Genomic DNA, 21,074 nt, shown 5'->3' on the forward strand with positions numbered 1-21,074 from the left:
CACCTTGAACTTTAGTACTTTTATGCTCAGAATACGCCAGTCTATTGAAATGGAGCATACAAAATTGGAAATTCCATTTAAAAAAAAACTAAGGTGACCTCTATATCTTCTCTACGCCTCCTCTTGCAAGAATATCATTTATACCATATTATGTAGTTTATCTCGTATTGTTTGAAATAACCAAGATATTCAAGTGGACAGAGCTCGTGGGACACACTGTATAAAACGATTTTTACTTTAAGAGGGTACTCTGGTTTTCGGGGCCGTTTTTACACGAATTTTGTAGGAATTTTTGCAGAAGAATTAATGAACATTTTGCATTGGAATTTTGCTCACATATTTACTGGTACTTGAAGTACATCTCTGATTTTTTAACTCTTTGAGGCACACGCTTTTAAAGAAAATAAAAACCTTAGTTGCACGGAATTTTGCGAATTCACTGTGTCACACAATGCACTTACTGCAACTTACTGATGCGTTTTGATTTGCATACATTTTTTTTACTTATTTACGCATTCACCATTGGTGCATAGCATTGCCAACTGAATGAAAAACTTGAAATAAAATATTAAACTGTATGGCTATGAGTAACTTCAACTTGTCGAGGTGGGTTAAAATATATCCCACCATGCATAAAAGGCTAAGCAAAAGGTGGGATAGTTTTTGACCCACCTAGCCCCAAAGAGTTAAAAGTAAAAATAATCGAAACTTCATGAATTATGTATTTGTTTATAGAGTATATTTTGAGAAACGTGGGTCGACAGTTGTCGTAACTCCGGTCTTTCTACTGATCGGAAACACAAAAATTCAGATGTTGATTACTCAGTATGATTGTAGTTATGGTCCTAAGGACAACTTTTCAAAAGACTCGCATGAGAACGCAACTAACGATCCACGACTCGACAGATCACTGCCTGCAGTGCCTAATCCAGATTTAAACCTTTTGCATTTCTCAGCGGAGGGCTTTATTAAATCTCACATGTATAGTATGAAGATTAGAAGTTCGGAAAACTTGCGCGCGCGCATGCGAACTGCTGTAAAGAACATAACACCGCAAATCCCGAGTGTGTTTAGAAATACCGCAGAACGATTTCGACTCTGCTGGAACAACGATAGCTTCCGTATAACACCGTCTTTATCGTAACTTGGCAAATATTAGTTGTACAAATTTACAATGAAATTTGAAAATTTGTTTTCCTCTGCTACATACAATGTACTGTATGTTATATGCTGAAATGTGAAAACGACTTCATGCTGTGGAATGAAAGCACTTTAATAGAACATGGTGACGTTTCTTGTTACATTTATACTAAATAGGAAGTAATGCACCGGTTGTTAAACTGTGAAAACGATTTTAAGCTATGAAAGTAAATAATATTTATATAATTCTGTTTATATGCATAATAATATTAAAATATACATAACTATTTTATTCCATCTTCTTCATCAGTATTGAGATTATTTTTATGTTGAATAAATGTTACGTAAAAAATTCAAAATTGATATATCTATTTGCTAGTCTGCCATAAATTGTTGGCCAAAGACATCGTTTCGTTTTACTTGATATTTTTGAAATTTATTGCTCGTGGGATATTTAAATGAAGCAGTATACGTAGAAGCTGTGTAGCGGTATTTTTAGTGACTTTTTGCGTCGCTCTCGTATCCGCTGACAAAATTCGGCAAGCAATTTTCTCATTTTCTGTCGCGTTTCCGCGTGCGTTTTGGAATTCGATTGTGACGTTAACCTTTCGATAGTACGCTACAAATCTTGATTATTTTGCTCTACTACAAACAGAGCATGCCAATTTCTGCTTCCGGCAAGATTAAAGTGATATACGGATGACACGTGAAACAACACCGGTCTAGAAAAAAAAAAAAGAATCACCTGTCTGTTGCGATCAAGTGAATTTATTCTCCAGAAATGTCTTACATTAAAATAACGCATGTACCTAATAATAAACAGTTTCACGTTTAATTGCATTTCTAATGGGACAAGATATAACTAAATCTTGACATTTGAACTTTCATCAGAAATTGGATACTTCTTTAAATTCGAAAGTAGGTAACCCACATTTCTTTACGCCAATCATTAAACGCGGATATCGTTGGAACTTTAATTGCATTAAATTATAGATTATAGAATTGCATTAAATTAGAAGATTAAAAGAATTTAAGAAAGCCAATGCGGTATTTACAATATTAAAATGTTTGAAGAAAGAATGAATTTTCTATTTGCTTTCTACTTCTTGCAATCGGCACAGAAAACGTTTATTTTGCATATACATAGATCCGCAGTCTAATAACAAGCGTCCATGTTATTTGATCGCCAGTCACTTCTAAAAGAATTTCAGTTAACAGAGACAGACGATCGCAACTGCAATATAACACCGTTTACGTTTCTACCTCTGAAACGATAACATTCTCGTGAAACCCAAGCAGCAGAGAGTACCAATTAGTCGATTATCAGGGTAACGAAACGTTCAGTCGTTCTACAGTTACTCACCTCGCGACCAATCCAATTATTGACGAGGTTGCAACAGCGAACTTTGGCCATGCTGGAATCGCAGGCTCGATGACCCAGAGCCCGTAACTTCCGTTTCGCCAACTCAACGGGATTTATATGGGTGACAATGACACGAGAGAACCCAGACATCGGGATTCCGGATGACGGAAAGATGGAAAGGGAAAGAGGGGCGAGGATTTATGACGGAGCACTCGCTTTGGGGGTTTCCTCTCCGAACACAGAATGCTTCATTCGCCAGGATCCTGAAGGACGTTGATTTCCCTAAATGGGTTCTGCCTATACTCTGCTCGAGCACAGTTCTGCCAATGAATTTTCTAACCCTGCACGGAGAGAGGTTTCTCAGTCTGTCAGACTGTAAAATTGTTGCTTCACATAAACAAAAAATTTGTAATGACCCATCAATGTACAGGGCGACTCAGTAAAAATAATAGAGTCCTGATCTTAGCCGAACGGAGCTACACGATCTTAGTCAGCACGCCTATCCCCTCCACTTGGAGACTCGATCGCCGGCCAGTGTAATACTGGGTCGGGTATATCGGTATACTACTAATCCAATTACAAAACTTCTCTATTTTTCATTATTTTTTTATGGGACTTTCACCAACTTATTTTTCTGATTAAAACGACACTAAACACGATATCACTTGAACCGTATTTAGTGGTTTAATCGAAGGTATGTGGTGCGTTGCCCTACACGATCTATGTCACAGCACGGACCCCAGGATTGGGCTTAGATCAAGACTTTACTCTAGCTTCTAAAATGACTCGGTGTTTATTGGTTGTATCAAAAATCTTTTTAACGAATAGCGTAGCAGTTTAAGAGACGCGTCGAATGAGTACAATTCGATTTTGTTTTATATTTCATTTTTACCGAGATATCAGGGTGACCTGGAATTTTTTCGAAGTCAATGCACCTTGTTGCCGATGACAGGACGAACCCGGCGACCTGTAAGGCTCAGCGGGCTGCCTCGTGTAAACGGGTGAAAAAATCGATCTTTTAAATTGTATTTTTTAGAAAAGTACAGAACCTTGAAAATTTTTCATCCGTTTTTCACGAAACGTACTTTTTTTTCACCCGGCGTGGATAAAATCTCGAAAAGTACACGGCCGATTGCTCTGAAATTTTAACAACCCGTTTCACATACTGCTCGGTCGCTTATGCGCGACGATAGCAGCGCTCGTCTCAAGCCCTACGCGGAATTCCCATAATTTATAGATACGGAGGGATGATCGTAAACTTTGACACATTGGATCCCACGAATTATGACCGAAACGTCGGCCCGGCGAAACAAAGAGTACCTATCTCGTTCCCGAAATGGACACAATTTCATCTCGACGGACGTGTCGCAGCCATAATCCCGTCCATTCGCCGATCGCACGCATGTGCCCGCACACGTCGACGCGGCGTCTTCCGGTGTACAAATTGCAAATCCCTTGTCTCGTCGCACCCTTGACCCCTCGGACGGGAATGAAAGAATGACAAAGAAGAAGAGGTGGAAAGGGGGGAGGGGAGGTAGAAAGGAAACGGACCAGCAAACGATCGTGGCTTCAGAAGTCTTCCTAAGGGCTAACCACTCACCCGGACGAGATTCTTTTGCGTCGTCTCTTATTTGCGCCATTTCGACCGCTGAAAATTCGATGTCCCAATTCCGGAGACATTCACCGTGGACGCCCCCGTCTCCCCTGCCCCCAGAAAAATACGTCCACCACCAAGGACAACGTCCAATGGCGGGGAATCCGAGTCCAGGCTTCCGTGAAAAGCTAAGGGATGAATTAGCGACGGATGTCGCTTGGACTGATGCCAAGCGACGCTAATCGCCACGTTGCCGAGGGGAAAGTGATATTCTCATTGAAACGGCTATACGTTAAAACTAGCTAATACGCTCCAGTTTACAAAACGCCCCACCTTTGTTTTACGCAGATCAACAACAACAGACCACGGCGAACGACAGATTCAGAATCCACCGAGACGCCCAGAAGCACGATGAAAAGAATACCTGAAAATATCACGGTTTAGAGAAATTTAATTTTAAACGATGAGTTTGGTTTTTGCATTTAAACCGAAGGCGTTTTGTACTTAAGAATTTACAATACGTCCCCGACAAGGAATTTACAATACCTTAAACCATATTTTTTATATGACGATGAACTGACTGTTACACTAAAAGATACCCTTAGCATTTTATTTCAACATATACAGTTCGCTTTTATTATACTCGTGTTGGTGCAGATATCAAATATTTTACGTCGGGAAGTGTATTTACCAGTTCGAAAAAGCTTTTGTTCAGAGTACCCATGTTTCCCACTCGTTTCGTTCAAACGTTTTCGGTTCCGAGGGGGGGGGGGGGCAATTTAACTTCGTAAACCGTTGCGGTAAATTCGATTATTATCGTCGTTTAACGCCAATAACGACATTGTGCGTCATGCTAAGGTAAATTGTTTAATCTGATACTACAGATCAGATCGTTGGAAAATATAATTATTTTAATAGAGCATTCAACAAGTTTTGCGAGTTCCATTGTTTTCATTGTTTGCCACAGTTTAAGTTAATCTAAATATACTAAATAAAAAGAACTTCAGACAGAAATTACTATGTAGGTAGGCATAACATGTTCTCCTCTCGTCTATAGTATTCCGCATAAACGATGTACATACAATTCAACTTTATTTTTGATTTTCTCCGATTTATTTAAAACTTTTTCCGTACCAATGGCAGATTTTCTAAATTGGATTTAATATGTTTTTAATTTGTTTTTTTTTCACGGGTATACTGTCGCGTGTTTTTTATGATTCGTAAGTAGATTACGTTTTTGATGGGGCGTGCGATTTATCGGAGCACAGCGGAATATAAACTCGAACATGAACCAATAAATCGGGATTTATATTCATATAAAATAATACAAAATCCTAATAGCATTTATTGAAATTATTATATACTCGTATAAACGTATTTTCGAAGCAGCACCGGCGAACTAAAAAATTCATTATCCATTTTTGAACGTATTCCGTTCCGTTAATAATCTCGAGCGTAGAATGTCAGCGCGGCGAAGTGGAATTACATTAGAAATTTCTCTACGATGAAAACGCTGGTCTTGGAAGAGGAAAGAAAAGAAGTAAGGAAGAAATAGAATAAAATGGGGTAACTGGCGTAGAAGAAGAAGGCAAGAACGAGGAGGAAAGCTCAAAGAAAGTGGTAAAGCAATAAAGAGTGAGAGTGCAGGAGTTTGTGAATTTCTGGTTGGTAAATGTACATTCAGGGTGGTCGGGTTCTCGAGAGATCCAGGAAAAACATTAAAAACAGAAAATATTAAGGAGGTAGTTAGATCCGAGATAAAACGTGTATACACCTCAATGGGGCTTTTATTTTATTTGGAGTTTATTCGAAACTTCTTTAGCACGAAACAGAAAGCACTTGTCTAACATTTATTACGTTTTTACAATTTGAGACGCAACTCACTATATTGCTTTCTATTTTTTAAAGCAGTACACAAATTATTTGTATTCCATTTTTCGACCATGCTCCAGATAATGCACCACAAGAGGAGAACATTTATTTATTTTATGAAATATCTAACAACATTCAATCTGTTCTGTATTAAGTGAAACCAATGTCATAATCGGTTTTGTAAGTTTTCATCATTGCAGGAGAGTCTGCTGTTTGAGATCTAGAACCGTTCTTGTCGAGTTTGCTCTGCGAGCTGAAACATCGTCGAAGATACTCGGTTTGATGCAACTGGAACTTCATTGTTTACAATTCAAAGCTTTGTAGTTGCTTGCGCTATAGAAGAGCTTACTAAAGTATTCCTTTGCAAGTCTAGAAGGACTATACGTGCAATGGTAATGCGTCACCAATTTGCGATACTAATCGTTGGAAACCGAAAATAGTTAGTTGATTTTTAATGTTATCTTTATAGCACTTCAAATTATTTTTCTTATCGTTTTTGGACACTGCTGCCGAAAGCTGTGTACAATTCTCATAAAAGTGAAAAGGAGTATTGTCAAAGAGTAATATGATGAGCAATATAATTACAGTAACATCATACACTAAATTATTTTGATTTTTTAAATTAAATTGTACAGAAACTTAATTACAACTTATGGCTAGACTGTCAATTTGACGCATTTATGGTAGCAATGAGTAGGTGACATACAAACTTATAAAAACATTAAAAGAATTTAAAGAGACAGTTGTGTTATCTTTTACTAAAATTATTAAACGAAGAAATCCTTTTTAATTTAACTTCTGCTTCTTACACTTGAGTTAGACACTTTTTATTTTGCACAAAGATCCACAGATTGCTCAACTTTTAATTCATTTTCCCGTAACAGAAATTATTCACTTCGCTTGGAACAATTGAGTATACAACGTACATGAAGCACACATTCAGAAAAAATAACAATTTCGGAGATTAATATAGCAGGTGTTGGAGCACAATTTTCAAATGAAATTTGAAGTCTGTCATTGTTTGTGCTATTGTGAGCCCGAATCGACCGTCAGGATTTTATTAAAATTAAAATTCGAACTTTCGGAAAACACGCGTTCAGAGCACACTTTAATGGCCCCTCGTTGAAAACTCGGTGAACAGTGTGGCCATTGTTATCGAACATGACTATAAATCCCTTGTGTAGAGTGGAGGGAGGTTTTCCTATTGCAATAATAACGCGTTCCAAATAGAATTCTAAAGGTGGATACGAGCGACCGAAAATATTTTCTATTCGATAGAATGAAGCTTTAAAAATGCGACCCCTCTACGGCCAGATATAGTTGGTTGATGGCAATCCTTGCTTATAATGTATAATAAACGATACCAATTTCGAATTAATGGAACATTCATGAGTTTGTTCTGTTATCGAGTCAGCCACGTTGCTAACAATCATTTATAAAACTTGATAATACTTGCATTGCGGTTATACAGCGTGTTGCCATGATCACTTTAAATTAATCGTGAATCATTTGCTGTACAGACGAACATTTATAATAAAACTTGCATGTACCAACGTTCAATTTTATTTGATATCCACTGAGACAATGGGATAATCGTTTATGGTGCGTACAATAAAGATAAATAAAAAAATTGTACGTTTACATATCGTAATATATATCTTGTAAATTATTCATTTTAAACATTATATACAGCTTTTGATACCCTAACTCAGGACAGAGTCTTGAGTATCCAATTTAAAAAGCTGTATATGAAAGCTTATGAAAGCTTGAAATGTTTTTTAAAATCTTCAAACATCTTTTATAGTTATTATATTGTACGAAGTGGTGCTTTGAAATTAATGATACTGAATTTTATAAACAGTGAACATACTTTTACTTTTACAATGTAGGATTAAATGTTTATACGATAGATCGCGCTAGGATGATCCATCACCTTCCACGACGAAATAAAAGATTCATCATTTTGCGAGACTTTTAACTTTAGTTTAACTTCGCTTCAAAAACTTCCATTTTCTTTGGCCACGTCAAGGCGAACTGACCCCTCGAAGTAATGAAAAATTACTCTTCCCGAAAGTAACGTGAAACTCTCTTTCTTTTACCAATTTTGCAAACTCCTCGAACCCTCGATCCGATACATTATGGCAATATTTGTATAACCATGGAACGCAAAAAGATATAAAACGAAACGACGCGACGCACGAGACGTCGATAATAACGTAACAGAAGCCGCATTTTCTTTTTCGATGAAGTTGGAGAAGCATGCTTCAGTAAAAAGATGGATGATTCAAAGTAGACTAAAAGTATATTATTATTGTGTATTTTTCTATGTACAGTATCCATTCACGATCATAATTGTAGGAAATCTACCTTACTGATGCGATCGGTTCTTCTGCATACATACCTAGAGGTATAGCGCGATGATCGAATATAGAGTTTCACGCTAGACTGACGAACGACGATGGTTGTACCACGTGCAATATGATTATTCATAATAAACTAAGTGTACAATAATATTAACATATACTAGCAATCACTAGGCCCACGCCTTAATCGATTCCCCTAACAATATTTTATTCGCAAGGACAGTCATACATCTGCATTTTGCAGTTACACTAATTTTTAGAGTAGATACAGTCTTCACTCCATACATGTCCCAAATGTCTAGCCGATAAAAGTTCCAGAACTATCCCCATTGCCGCAGCGCATACTGAATAAATTAAGGCTCAGGAAACGATAAAACATGAACAAAGAGAGGTGATTACATTGCTTTGACACGGGCTCTTATTTCCGAACAATATTAAACAAACAAATTACGAAAAGTACTTTTGGGAAGCCTGATGTGTGTATGAAAATAAAATTGATATCGACCAAGGGCTACAAAATTAAACAGAGGGTCAAAAGAGAAAAACTCGTCATGGATACTAACATCAAATTGGAAAGCTAACTGTCGAGTGGGGGGTGATACTGTCCTATATGTAGTTTCTGGACTTTATGGACAATCTTAGAGTTTACTTCGGTCGTGACGAATTCGAGGTATGCTATACTGCTGAATTTCGTGCCCCTGAAGCACGCTAAATGGAACAAGGGGCGACGCGTACGGGAGGGCACGTTCCTTAACCACCACTCGACAAATTTCCAAACCACTCCAGGAACGTTCTCGAGTTCTCGTCGGCCCTGAGCTATTTCCGGGTTCGTCGTCGAATTGATCAAAGTATTGACGGTGTCTGGAACAATGTCTGCTTTCAAGGCCGCCCCTTCACTATCAATCCGTAGAAATGTCTGACGCATTTATCCGTCAACTCTCGGATACACTGTGGAACACCTATTTCTATAACACGTTCGCTGCCATTATTTGCCTTGACCATCTTCATTGTAGAATGTTCGTAACAATGATTTCCCATTTTACCCCACCCTTCCATCTCGCCCCACCTTCCCCTACCTCCTTAATATTTCCCCTAAGAACAGAATAATGATTAAAATAGGCTCAACAGTTGAGCTAATTGTCTTGCGCTTATGACGCGAATAAATGAATAAACCTAACCAACTGAGTTGATTCTCCTAAATATCGACAAATGACTCGATCACAACAGAAAGTCATCAACGCTCCGAACATTATTCTATATTCGTTGATTTCAAGTAACAGCATGCAGAACATTAATTTGACTAGCGTCATCAAATTTCGACCATGCGAATCAACATGGTATAACAACAAATTTTCAAACGGTGACATTAATTGCTTTTGTCATAAACGGAATGGAGTTATCATCGCCGTGATTATTATAATTAATCTGAATTAAGTTGCGTCAATATCGACCCACCGGTAATCGTTTGCGCGACGCACAATCGCGTCCGTTGATATTAAATAACTTGTAACAAGCTGCCGAGACGATTACATGGGCTCGCGGCTTATCGGATAAATAAATCGGGGGGCTTTTAGACGGGTGTGTATATCTCCCGAGATTTTATCTGTGTTTCGCTGGTTCCGCGAAGAACCGCCATTCCGCCGTTTCACGACTCCGGCCGTTCGCGTCTCATATTTCCATAAAAGTATCACTTATTTAATTTACGACCGCCGATACGCGCTCAGATCCGAAAATGTTCGTCCCGGGGATGCGATCAGAGTGCTCGACGCGTTACGTCAATCGTTATGCGGCCTATCTAAAGTGTCGCGACACTTTCAGGTTCGCTCCGCAGACGTTATCGTTCGCGGAGATGCCCTTTGGCAAACTCGAGCCAACAAACAAGGTCTTGCGTTCGCGCGCGAATCTGGAATGAGATCGGTAAAAGGCATCGATACTTAGCGCGTTCAGTGCCGAATATCTACCCGAAAAGAATTCCAACAAAATCAAGCGACATACTAAGTTGTCGAATTCGCGTTATCGCAAGTTCGTTTCGTTTCCGAGAAATGACGGAGTTTCAGAGAAATTCACGGTTGCTTTCAAGAAAACAAATGGCGCGGGTTCGGTAAGGGGAAGGTTCGACGGGCTACATACGAAAAATAGGATAATGATGGCTATTCTTTGCCAAGGCTGAAAAACATCGTTGGGAGCTTACCTTTCGATGAATCCATGAAATTTTTAGTTCTATTTCAAAAGCGTTCCTCGCGAAACAAGGACGCGATGTTATTCGACATGCAGAGACCCAATTAATCAAGTGATCCAAGCAAAATTAACAGGCAATCGCGGTGACGGTACGGATCCTGGGCTCGCGGCTATTTTAATTCTGAGTTTTGTCGGCGTGGTCATTAAATCTCCGCGTCGAAGCTGCCGCGGTGTCCCGCGTGTACCAGCTACGGAGATTGCGAATCGATATTACGGGTAGCAAACCGACGACGCGGCGCGGTGCGGCGCGGAAAAGCAATCGAGAAAGTCCCGCAATTTTCGTCGTTCCCCGGTTCTTCGTGTTAGAGTCTAATTGAAACTACAGCGGCCCCCGGCTGCCTTTCGACCTCCTACAATATCTCGAACCGATGACTCCATCAAATTCAAGGGTTTCTTCGGGCGAAAAGGACAAGCGACAAAGAGCGCGCTGATCCGCGGCGCACCGTCATCAACGGAATTCCAAGCTGCAGATGGTAACCGTCCCTGTATCGCTACTGGATTAGTGGACCGGAATGTTCAATTACATTGTATTGGTAATTCCCGCTGAGGTGACGAACGCCTTTTGATTAAGTATTTCCGTATTTAAATAGCTATTCGCTACAGAGGGTGGTTCACTTAAATGTAGCAAAATAATTATCTCCTTCCGTTGCGTTTATATTAGGGTATTCATTTGAAAACTTTCCAGCCGAATATCTCGAAAAGTATGAAAGATATTAACCCTTTGCACTCGGCGCTATTTTCATTCTAAAACTAAATTTTTCTTCCGTCTTAGAATATTTTCATTTTATTCATACGAAACCGATTCGATTTCCACATATAATATTTAAATGTTTAGTAATCTATTGAATACAAATTTTGTAATGTAACAAATATTATGTAATATTTTTTGCAATTTCCTTGATATATTGCCACAACAATTTCTAGTGGTGCTTCAGAGTCACCACTCGAGTGCTAAGGGTTAAAAAAAAGTGTAAAACACGTGTCCAAGGATTTCGGGAGGGAAAGAGGGGGGCAGTATCAGTTTTTTATTTGGGTGGCGTTTTCAAGGTCATCTGGAGGTCAACTTTGTTTTTTCAAATGGAAACCTACATTTTTTATTATGGGATCTTATTGCACGTAAAAAGACCAGCAATTTTCGTAGGATACTTTTTTTCATCCGCGCTCTGCGCAAAATGCTTGGATTCCACGGCATGCGCATCGTCAATTTTTGGCCTACTTCTAATGCTTTTATTACCAAATATCTGCGTAATCTCGCCAGCGGATGACCAGCGCGCGCTAGATTGAACTTTCCTCTTTCGAATGAGCCCTTTACCAGCGACAAAATATTCTTATTCAAGGACGAAAACTTGCAGCACGTACAAACCATTTTTTGACGGTAATGTAGTCACTCTACCTTATCGCGAATCTACGGGGACCGGTCCCTTAAGGCACGCAAAATCATTTTTCGCCTATTTTTGTCGGTAACGTGGTCACTCTACCTTATCGCGAATCTACGGAGTCTTGGCTCTTAATGGTGAGATTATTGATAGATACTCATGGTCGTTAGAATGACGATATCAGATACACCGTAAAAGTAACGGACACCGTAAACAAAAAGCTCCGAGCATCTATTCCGGGGTCCATCACCGAGTAGCCCATTAATTACAACTATAAAATCCCCGCGAGTTTGTAGTTTTACGTTGCTCGTTGGACGGGTCGGGGATCAAACAGCCATCAAGTCTGACGTTAGAGAATTTATGACGCTCGATAAAGAGCCGGCAACATTATACAGCCAGTGTAACCAGGGTCAAACGAGAGGGACGAAGTTCTGGAGTAGGATGGAAGTTCGCGGGGAACGAAATAAAAGCAAAAGCAATATCGCGCCGGGGGACAAGGGACAGGGGATGGTAAAAGGGGTGGAAGAAGAAGAAGTAGTCTTGCAGCCTGAATGATGAACGGAAAACGAAATCGGTTAGTATTCAGAACGGAGATATTAATTTCCGCTAGATGCGAGGAGAAGAAATGCAGCCCGGGGTGCGATTACGGGAATTTTTATTCGCATTCCCTCAGCTGCGAAATACCGTTCACGTTCTTTCGTTCCTTATCTCTCTTTCAGCTCGAAACGCTTATTCCGCACAGTCGGTTTAGGCGCAGGATAAATTCGAGACGAGAATCACTTTCCGTTTCGTTTGCTTCTCGCGCGTAATTACAGATCGCGGTCAGGTTGGGTTTTGTGTTGGTGTTGCCGGCACGGGACGTTGTTGATAAATGGCATCACCACTTCTACTGGGATTCGGTGAAATATGAAAATGCTCTGTGGAACGTGTTTGTACACGTAGCTCGCCTTACACAGGGAACGTGCTAAGAATTTTGTAAATGTAAATGTAAATTGGTTTAAAGGAGCCTGTTCAAGTAAATGAACCGTGTTAAAAAGTTATTCGTGCGAAGATAATATTGTGCAAGAAAAGATCTAGTTCCGTTGTACGAATGCACGATCCGATACATTTTTAGTCGAACAAAATGAACTGTTCTTTAATTTTCGTGCTTGGAGCTGTTGTTCGTCGAACAGATGGACAAAGAACACAGCGTCTCTTTTTTGTTTTTAATTACTTTTTTGCGAAACTTTCAGCGGAATATTTGTGGTATTTTTCTGATTAAAATGAGACCGAACATGACAGAATTTGGATCATATTTACCTGTTTAATTGACGATTCGGTAGAACCTCGATTATCCTAACCGATGATATCGGTGTATTATTCGTAAAGTTTCACGATTACAGTTCTGAAATGTCACAATATCAATAAATAAGACATTATTTAATGTCGAAATCCCCGAATAAAACCGCATAAATCAGCAGTATATACAATGCATGCGATCGTACGCCAGTAAACTATACATACATAGAATGTATATTCTGAGCTACATGCAATTCGCATTCAATCTTGGAAAAACCGTGACGAGCCAACCATTGTAATCATTATGATATAAATATACGTGATGGATAATTTAAGTGGTAGTGGATTTACGGTAGTATCTTAATGGAAGTAATATTCCAAAATGCAGAGTGACATAGATTAACGCAATAAAAAGTTTATCGAATAAAATGTCAATATACTTACAATTATAACTATAACTAATACTATGCTATAACTAACACCCTGTAACTATAACTAACGAAGCTATTTAAGTGCACTGTTCTGTATAACAAATTGCACAGGTACATTAAAAAATCCTGTGCAATTATAAAAACACGTATAATAAAAGTGTCTCGGTGAGATATAGCATGGTTATGTGTTATATGGTTTAAAGCAATAAATGAATAATAAATAAGTGTATTAAATTAATACTACTAATGTTTCGAGGTATCAGGGCAGAACAAGCGTATCTCCGTCCTCGAAAGTAGCTTACGATCATAAGTCTTCGCAAGCGTTAACGCCGACAACATAAACGTTCTTCAAACGAGAAATAATATTTTAGTCAATTACTGATTATACATATGCTATTAATATTTTATACTATTATATGTATTAACATATAAAGTTTCTTGTTTCGCATCCCACCAAATATAGTTTCTAATTTTCAAAAAATTATTTGTGAATATCGATGAATATTTGCAATTCAATAATGCAGTTCCATATTGAGGTTCAGTTATTCAATATGAATCTATCTCTCTCTGGTATAATGGAATTATTAGCTGCTATAAATCGCAAGTCAAATATTGAATGCTCGTTGCCGTCGATTGTTCATCGAGTTCATCAACGTCACCGCAATGGAAAAATTCCTCGCGAAAAATATCCGGCAACCGCAGGAGAGTGTTGAAATAATAGTGTAGATGCATGCAAACCAGATGCACTGGCCCTTGTGTGCCCCACCCAAGACAGGAAGCATGATTGCATTATGTGTGGTCGGGATCCAGTCTCCTGATGAAGCGATTACACATATAAGGAAGTTAATTAGCGAGCATACTTTGTTAAACTGTCGTCTTAGATTTTGGTGAAGCGTTCCTCGGATCACGAACGAATTCCGCAGGGTGAGTCACCGCGAACAAGGTCGTAAAATATTTTTGTCATCGCTGTGATAATAAATGAAGTTACATGAACTGCGTAATTTGATCTTTGGTTGGTCTTTATTTATAGAATGACATTATCGAAATGGAAGTATAAGGTACCATTCAAGAAAATGTCAGTGGTCTGGAAATAATTCTCCAATGATAAGAAACACATTTTGGCATCCTCCTTTCGACCTGAAAAATCGAGTGGATACCATTCAAAAACTAATAACTTTTTAAAAATTGATCCGAATGACTTGAGTTTCTTTTTTTTTGAGATGTTACCAGGATAAATTTGCTAGGTAATGTGTAAGAAAATTTTTTGAAATTGCTATTCCACGGAACTCCGAAGAAAAAAGCGAAGGTCACGATTTTTAACCTTTTTATCTGTGCTTATGATTTAACGTATGAAAGTTTAAAACATCATTTCCGATAAAAAGATTTGTGTTATAATTTTTGTAAAAATCACAATACTGTAACGTCAAAAATCAGTTCTGTCGCTGAATTCGCTTATGACGTTCTGTCCGTGAAATAGCCACAAATCTTCATTTGTTTTCGCGTTGCATTTTTTTACAGAAGTAAAAGTGCATGCCGTACCGGAAAAACTCGTTAGTACCTGCCATTTTTAAGTCATAAAACGAATAACTGTAATTATTCTAACGCTACCATTCATGCATAAAAGTTCCCAGAAATTGGCTTTACAGTAATGTTTTATGCAAAGCTTTGCTAATTTTGTGCAATTAGCTTCACTAATCGCTGCAATTAAGTACCAACTCACAATTAGCAAAAATCTGCAGGTACGTCTTGCACGTATCATATCATTACATAAACTGTAAATATTATTATAATGTATTACGTTCCTTAAGATTTAAAAACTGCATTAACAACAATATATTGGACAATATATTGCTGTCTTTTATATTATCTAAAAATCGAGTTACTTTGTTCAAACTCAAAATCATCTCACAGTCATCTCTCAGATAAACTTGAATGCATTTTAACGTAAACTTTAAAATGCATTAGAAAACAAAAAAAAAAGGAATGTAGAATTTTTCGAAATTATTTCAATTGCATTTTAAACATTTCCCATGCTATCTAAAATAAATCAGATTTTAAGCATTATTTTCCTTCATCCAGAGCATCCTTCATAACACATAGGGACCTAATTACTGTTCCTGTATTAATTATACTTATTTTCAAAGCATAATTAATATTAAAAAAGAGATATATAACATATATATTAACTGATTTTAATGAGAAAAATTTTTTATCTTTTTTTTTAGTATTCATTAAGCTTTAAAAATAAGTATAATTAATATAGACACAGTAATTTGTACCCCCACAGTAATTGGGTCCCTTACATAACTATATTTATGCATTTATGACAAGAATGAATCGATGAAGCACTTATTGGAATTATTAAAGCATGAAGTACATATTTATCGAATCTCTGTTTCATATATAGTAAACTCAGAAAATTAGTTACGCTTGAATTTATTTTGGAAAATCTGTAAAATCACAGGAAATGTTCTTCAGAATATTGTACGTACCTTGATATTCGTTTAACCAGTGATGCTCTCTACGTTCTTGTAATCGCGACGAGAAAAATGTCTCCGATCTAGAAACTCACGAGTCATCTCGGACGACATGATCCGCCATGATTAATCGTTGCCGATGAAAACGAAGCTTTCGTAGTTGGGGCACAAGAATGGCTGGATTATCTTCGCAAGAGAACTTGCAAAATCATGCGATTACAAATTCGACCAGTGACTTCCCGAGGCGCTCATAGCGTGAACGACGATTGGATTGATTTCGGTATCGATTATCATTCGATTCGATTCGGCTCATATGGCCCCATGGGTAGCTTTAAAATCTTGACAAATGACTGGACAGTCAGAATATTGATGGTTATATAGTGCTCGATTAGTCTTGAGGATGAAATTGAATGGGGGTCAGTAAAATTGCAGCACGCCTCAAAAGTATTGTCTTTTGGGTACTTAAATATATTGCAAAGACGATAATTAAATTCAACTGCGACCCTTAATCGCAATTTATAATCTTTTCAAATACATATTTACGTTCACTTCGAATGAATATATTTTTCATTAAAGCTTCTGTAAAAGTATACTCCAATATACTTCTCTATTCGTTTAGGTATGTAGAATCGTTGACTGTACTACTTGCTTATTGCTCTTTTTTTGTGTAGCAAATTATTTTGTATTTTTTTGTTCGTTGTTTGTTGTATTTACATCCTAAATAACTTAGCCAGTTATAAAATATGCGAATGTGCAAAGCGAAATAAAATGAACAGATATTGATAAAACATAGTGTAGAGAGATTTTTACTTGTGCTCATTTCTCAATGCTGTTAATCGAAAAATTGGATCTCCGTGTAACTCTCATTTACTCGAAATAATCCGGAGTAATTTGTACCGGAATAAAGGTTTACGGCTGTAGGGATGAATAATTAATTAATCTTTTAATTGCCGCGCGACGTAGCGGCACAAGATTCGACGTTGCTCCCAAATTCTACGACGCTGCTTCATTAATTAACGTCTTTATTCGGCGAAACTTGAGCGAACCGAAACTTTTGTTCTCGTATTCTTCGGGCCGGCTAAATATTACCTCCTCGAAGAGTCTGAGACCAGTGCTATGAGCATAAAAAGCTGCATGATCGCGCAGACTTGGCATATTGCGACATGACACGAAAGAGGGCCGTGTTGCATTTTCCGACATGAAACGGAATATGCGTGATACCGTCGCTTGACACTTCTTTGCTAAAGAGCATAAACGAACCACGGCCACTGGAGCGGCGAAGAAAATCAATGTTCGTTTAACGAAGAAAGTAGAGGAAAGAAAATATCGCGTTAATTAATTGTTTAATTAATAATAAGTACATCAGAATACTAATTTTTATTTATTTTTACCTTGTTAAGCAATAAGTACTTCTTCAGATTAAATTTCAAATATTTTTCACTGTATTTCGGTTTCTAATAATGTTAATTTATAAATGAAGAATAAAATGAATAAAGTATTATATTCTTTCGTGAATTTAAGAAAAATTTTAGCGCTAGGAGAGAACGCCCCCTACTGACATTCTTGAATTTTTTGTCTACTTGAAAATCCGCAGTCTACGCATAACCACAGTGTTTTATAGTAAGTAAGAGACTCGCGGCTGCGTCGATGCATTGCGGTTTCGGTAATCTTAGCTTCGCGACAAACAATATTAATGCGACGATGTGCGTACATGTACATACATCCGTGCATCGTACGTCTGGGATTCCGTGCGCACGTTGAATTTAAGTGATGGGGCTCGTTACTAATAGCGAATCTCATCAAGATTAATGTTCAGACGTGGGGGCATGATTAATGGCCGTATGGCGTAGCTGGGATAATTTTGACACATATTATTTTATGCCCGAAATGAAATACCATCGAATTCTTTCAGGTATTATGTCATGATTTACCGGGAAAAATAAATGAATGATGAACCGTATTCGCAATTACTTAATATGCGCTAAATTATTTAATACTACCACGATTACTCCATACAGCCAACTGGAAAAAATTATTGAATCACAGTATCCAAAAAAGTAAAACTTCTTTTTCTTTAAATATTCATTCAGCGGTTCTTATACAGCTTTTCATAACTAAATTTTTGAAAACTAGAAATTTTAGGTATTGCGAGGAAATTCAAAGCGCTAAAATGTTATATTAAAAATTATCGCCACTAATCTAATAATACGAAAGATGAAATTTAATTTTCTTTTATTTCTTTTAACTTTCATAAAAATCGTACAAAAGATTCTTCTTTGCTAATAATTTTACATTTTAAAGGAATACATTTCATAACGAACTAACATAAAACTTTGAACAGTAGACACATGTCAATGTAATTTTCGTTACCTTTGTCATTTTCAGATAATAAATTTCAGTATACTCGCAAGGATCTTTATCAGGGCGATGATCCAATTTCATCGACACCGTCGCCAAAAAAGATAGCGAAAAATCGTCCGAGTGCACGCAAGAGAATCGGCGAGCTGAAGAAACGCAGAAAAGCAAAGGAGAAGAAGCGGAAGCAAATCGCCGGGAAATCTTTATACGAATCGCCCCCGGCCTCGCCGATCGTCGCCTTAAATGAGACAGTAATGTCAAGGTTGGACCTAAGCTGCTTCATGAAAGCTCGCAAGAAAGGATTTGTGAAAGCCCCTCAGATTGAGCACGCATATCCTGCCAAATACGCCAGGTATGTGCTCCGTCTCTTCCGAACGGAAGCAGGAAAACTTTATTGGATATATCCTGTCTGTGCGAGTTGAAAATTTCATGAATTCATTTAATATTGGTCGGATTTATTAAAAACACTGAGCAAATATAGATCGCTGGGCAATTTTCATCGTGATCAGTAGACTGTGGATTTAATGCACTTATGATAAAAATGGGATGAAATATGAAATAGTAAAAATATTAAAACATTTTAATAGCACTGTTATATTATCTCCAATCTGCTACAATTGTTCAGATACAAAACACCTTTTTATTTCTCACAGTCTAGTGATTAGTACACATTGGCCTCTTGCCATGTGTTTTTTTTTATCAGAATTACTTTAATATAAATCATTTTTTTGAAAGGGAGAATGATTTATTGTAGATGCACACTTACACTGAGAAATAAATACTGATGATAAAAAAATAGTTTGTCACTTCGAATTGCATGCAAGAAATGGTAGATATACTGGGTGTTCGACATAAGACAAAAATGAAGAGTAAAAAATTGCGATTTCGGCTTGATTTTTTGGTTATTATCAGTTAAAAAGCCGCCTAAAATGCGGCAACCCGACTAACAGAGGTGTACGTTGCTTACACGATAATGGCGCGCGACAATCACATATCACAAAGTGTCCAACCGCGCGCCTTCATGACGTAAGCAACGTACACCTCTGTTGGTCGGGTTGCCGCATTTTAGGCGGACATTTATTCTTCATTTTTGTCTTATATTGTCTTGGAGAACTACCCCTTAAATTTTCTCTCACCTGTAGTCGATCATCCTGTATTTATTAATGGACTTAAATTATAAATTCTGATTTAAAGTGAATCAATAAATACATAATTAATACATCATTTCTGATTTTAAATTCTACTGTGAGAAGCTAAACATCCCGTAATTTGATGGATTTCAACATACGTATTAGTACGTACACATACGTACACGGAACCGATTACTCCCGAGGTCCATTAATTTTTTTGCATAGAACGAATTCGATTGATTATGTTAAACCAAGCGAACGTATCGCGCGGAGGCGGATGAAATTTTCTTGACGTGTCAGTTTGTTCGCGATTGTGTAGTTCCCCCTATGTATTTTTGCAGGAGGAAGAACGTACTGCCTCCGTACAATCGATACCTTGTCGCAATGTACGAGTGCACAGAGGATTTCATTTTCGAGGATTCAATGGCGGATCGGCTTTTCTGCAGCGATGGCACTTGGTTGGGCATTCTTCCGCATTGCATAAAGGAAGGAGGTAAGTACCGGTGGACGGAACCACTACATTCATAGAAATATTGTCTTAAAAAGTACAAGTAATACGATGGAACGAAATTTTCTGTTTCCAATACACTCTGCTACACGTACGCGTACACCGAGTGCAATCTCGCAGTTTGCCTAGTAAAACGAGTCCGTCCATATTACAGTGTTTACTCTATATATGTCCCAAATGCGTAGCCGATAAAAGTCCCAGAACCCCGTCAGGGGACAAGAAGCTCTTTCTACGTTCGGCGTGGATCAAAGAATAGTATCCCCTGGCCGATATATGTCCCTGGCTAGACCCGTGTTTTGGACATATATCGAGTAAACACTGTAATACTAGACCTACGAAGCATTGCAAAGAAATAAAATCATTTCTCTATTCCCTATTCTTTACGATCTAAAAAATCGAAAATTATTATTATTGTTAAAATTAAAATTATTATTAGAATTTTTACAATCAATAAAAATACAGTCTACTGTTATAAATAATGTCCATCATTTTTTACTTCATCTTATAGATAATTCATCTTCATTTTTAATTTGTTGGACAAAAGATTAGAATAAAATTACTACTGTGAGGGCTAACAATTTGTACACCTGATCAAAAATTTGTCATTTTGATGGGTCTCGTAGTTGTTAATAAACACAGTCGACTTGTTCGACAGTTGCTGTTTAAATTTTCTTTTTGTGCATTCGCAATTTATAAAAACCTCGAATCGCTCTTTACATTCTTCGTTAATGGAGATCTGTTGCATACAAAATTGACTATCTACGGAATTCATGAATACATGATTTCATACTTTAAATGGGTAGCATATTGACAGTTTATAGATAACGATTCGGTGCTTCGTATTTTCTAGAACGTTGCATTATTGTCTGTTTTGCGAAAGCCAAACGGTGTCACTATTTACCACATCTCGATGCAATTATCTCATGTACCGACACCAATTGACAAT

The 21,074-nt window shown here is 37.6% G+C and overlaps 1 protein-coding gene across 1 annotated transcript in view; it reads left to right on the forward strand.

The window, feature by feature from the left end:
- Window positions 1-21,074, forward strand: part of LOC143352209 (uncharacterized) — a 129,568-nt gene that overhangs the window by 21,313 nt on the left and 87,181 nt on the right. Inside the window, exons 3-4 of the mRNA XM_076784536.1 lie at window positions 18,518-18,842; window positions 19,962-20,113. Of these exons, the coding sequence (XP_076640651.1) occupies window positions 18,518-18,842; window positions 19,962-20,113 (477 nt within the window). The remainder of the gene's footprint in view (window positions 1-18,517; window positions 18,843-19,961; window positions 20,114-21,074) is intronic.

The sequence above is a fragment of the Halictus rubicundus genome, chromosome 3 (genome assembly GCF_050948215.1).
Source record: "Halictus rubicundus isolate RS-2024b chromosome 3, iyHalRubi1_principal, whole genome shotgun sequence".
NCBI classification, from domain to species: Eukaryota; Metazoa; Arthropoda; class Insecta; order Hymenoptera; family Halictidae; genus Halictus; species Halictus rubicundus.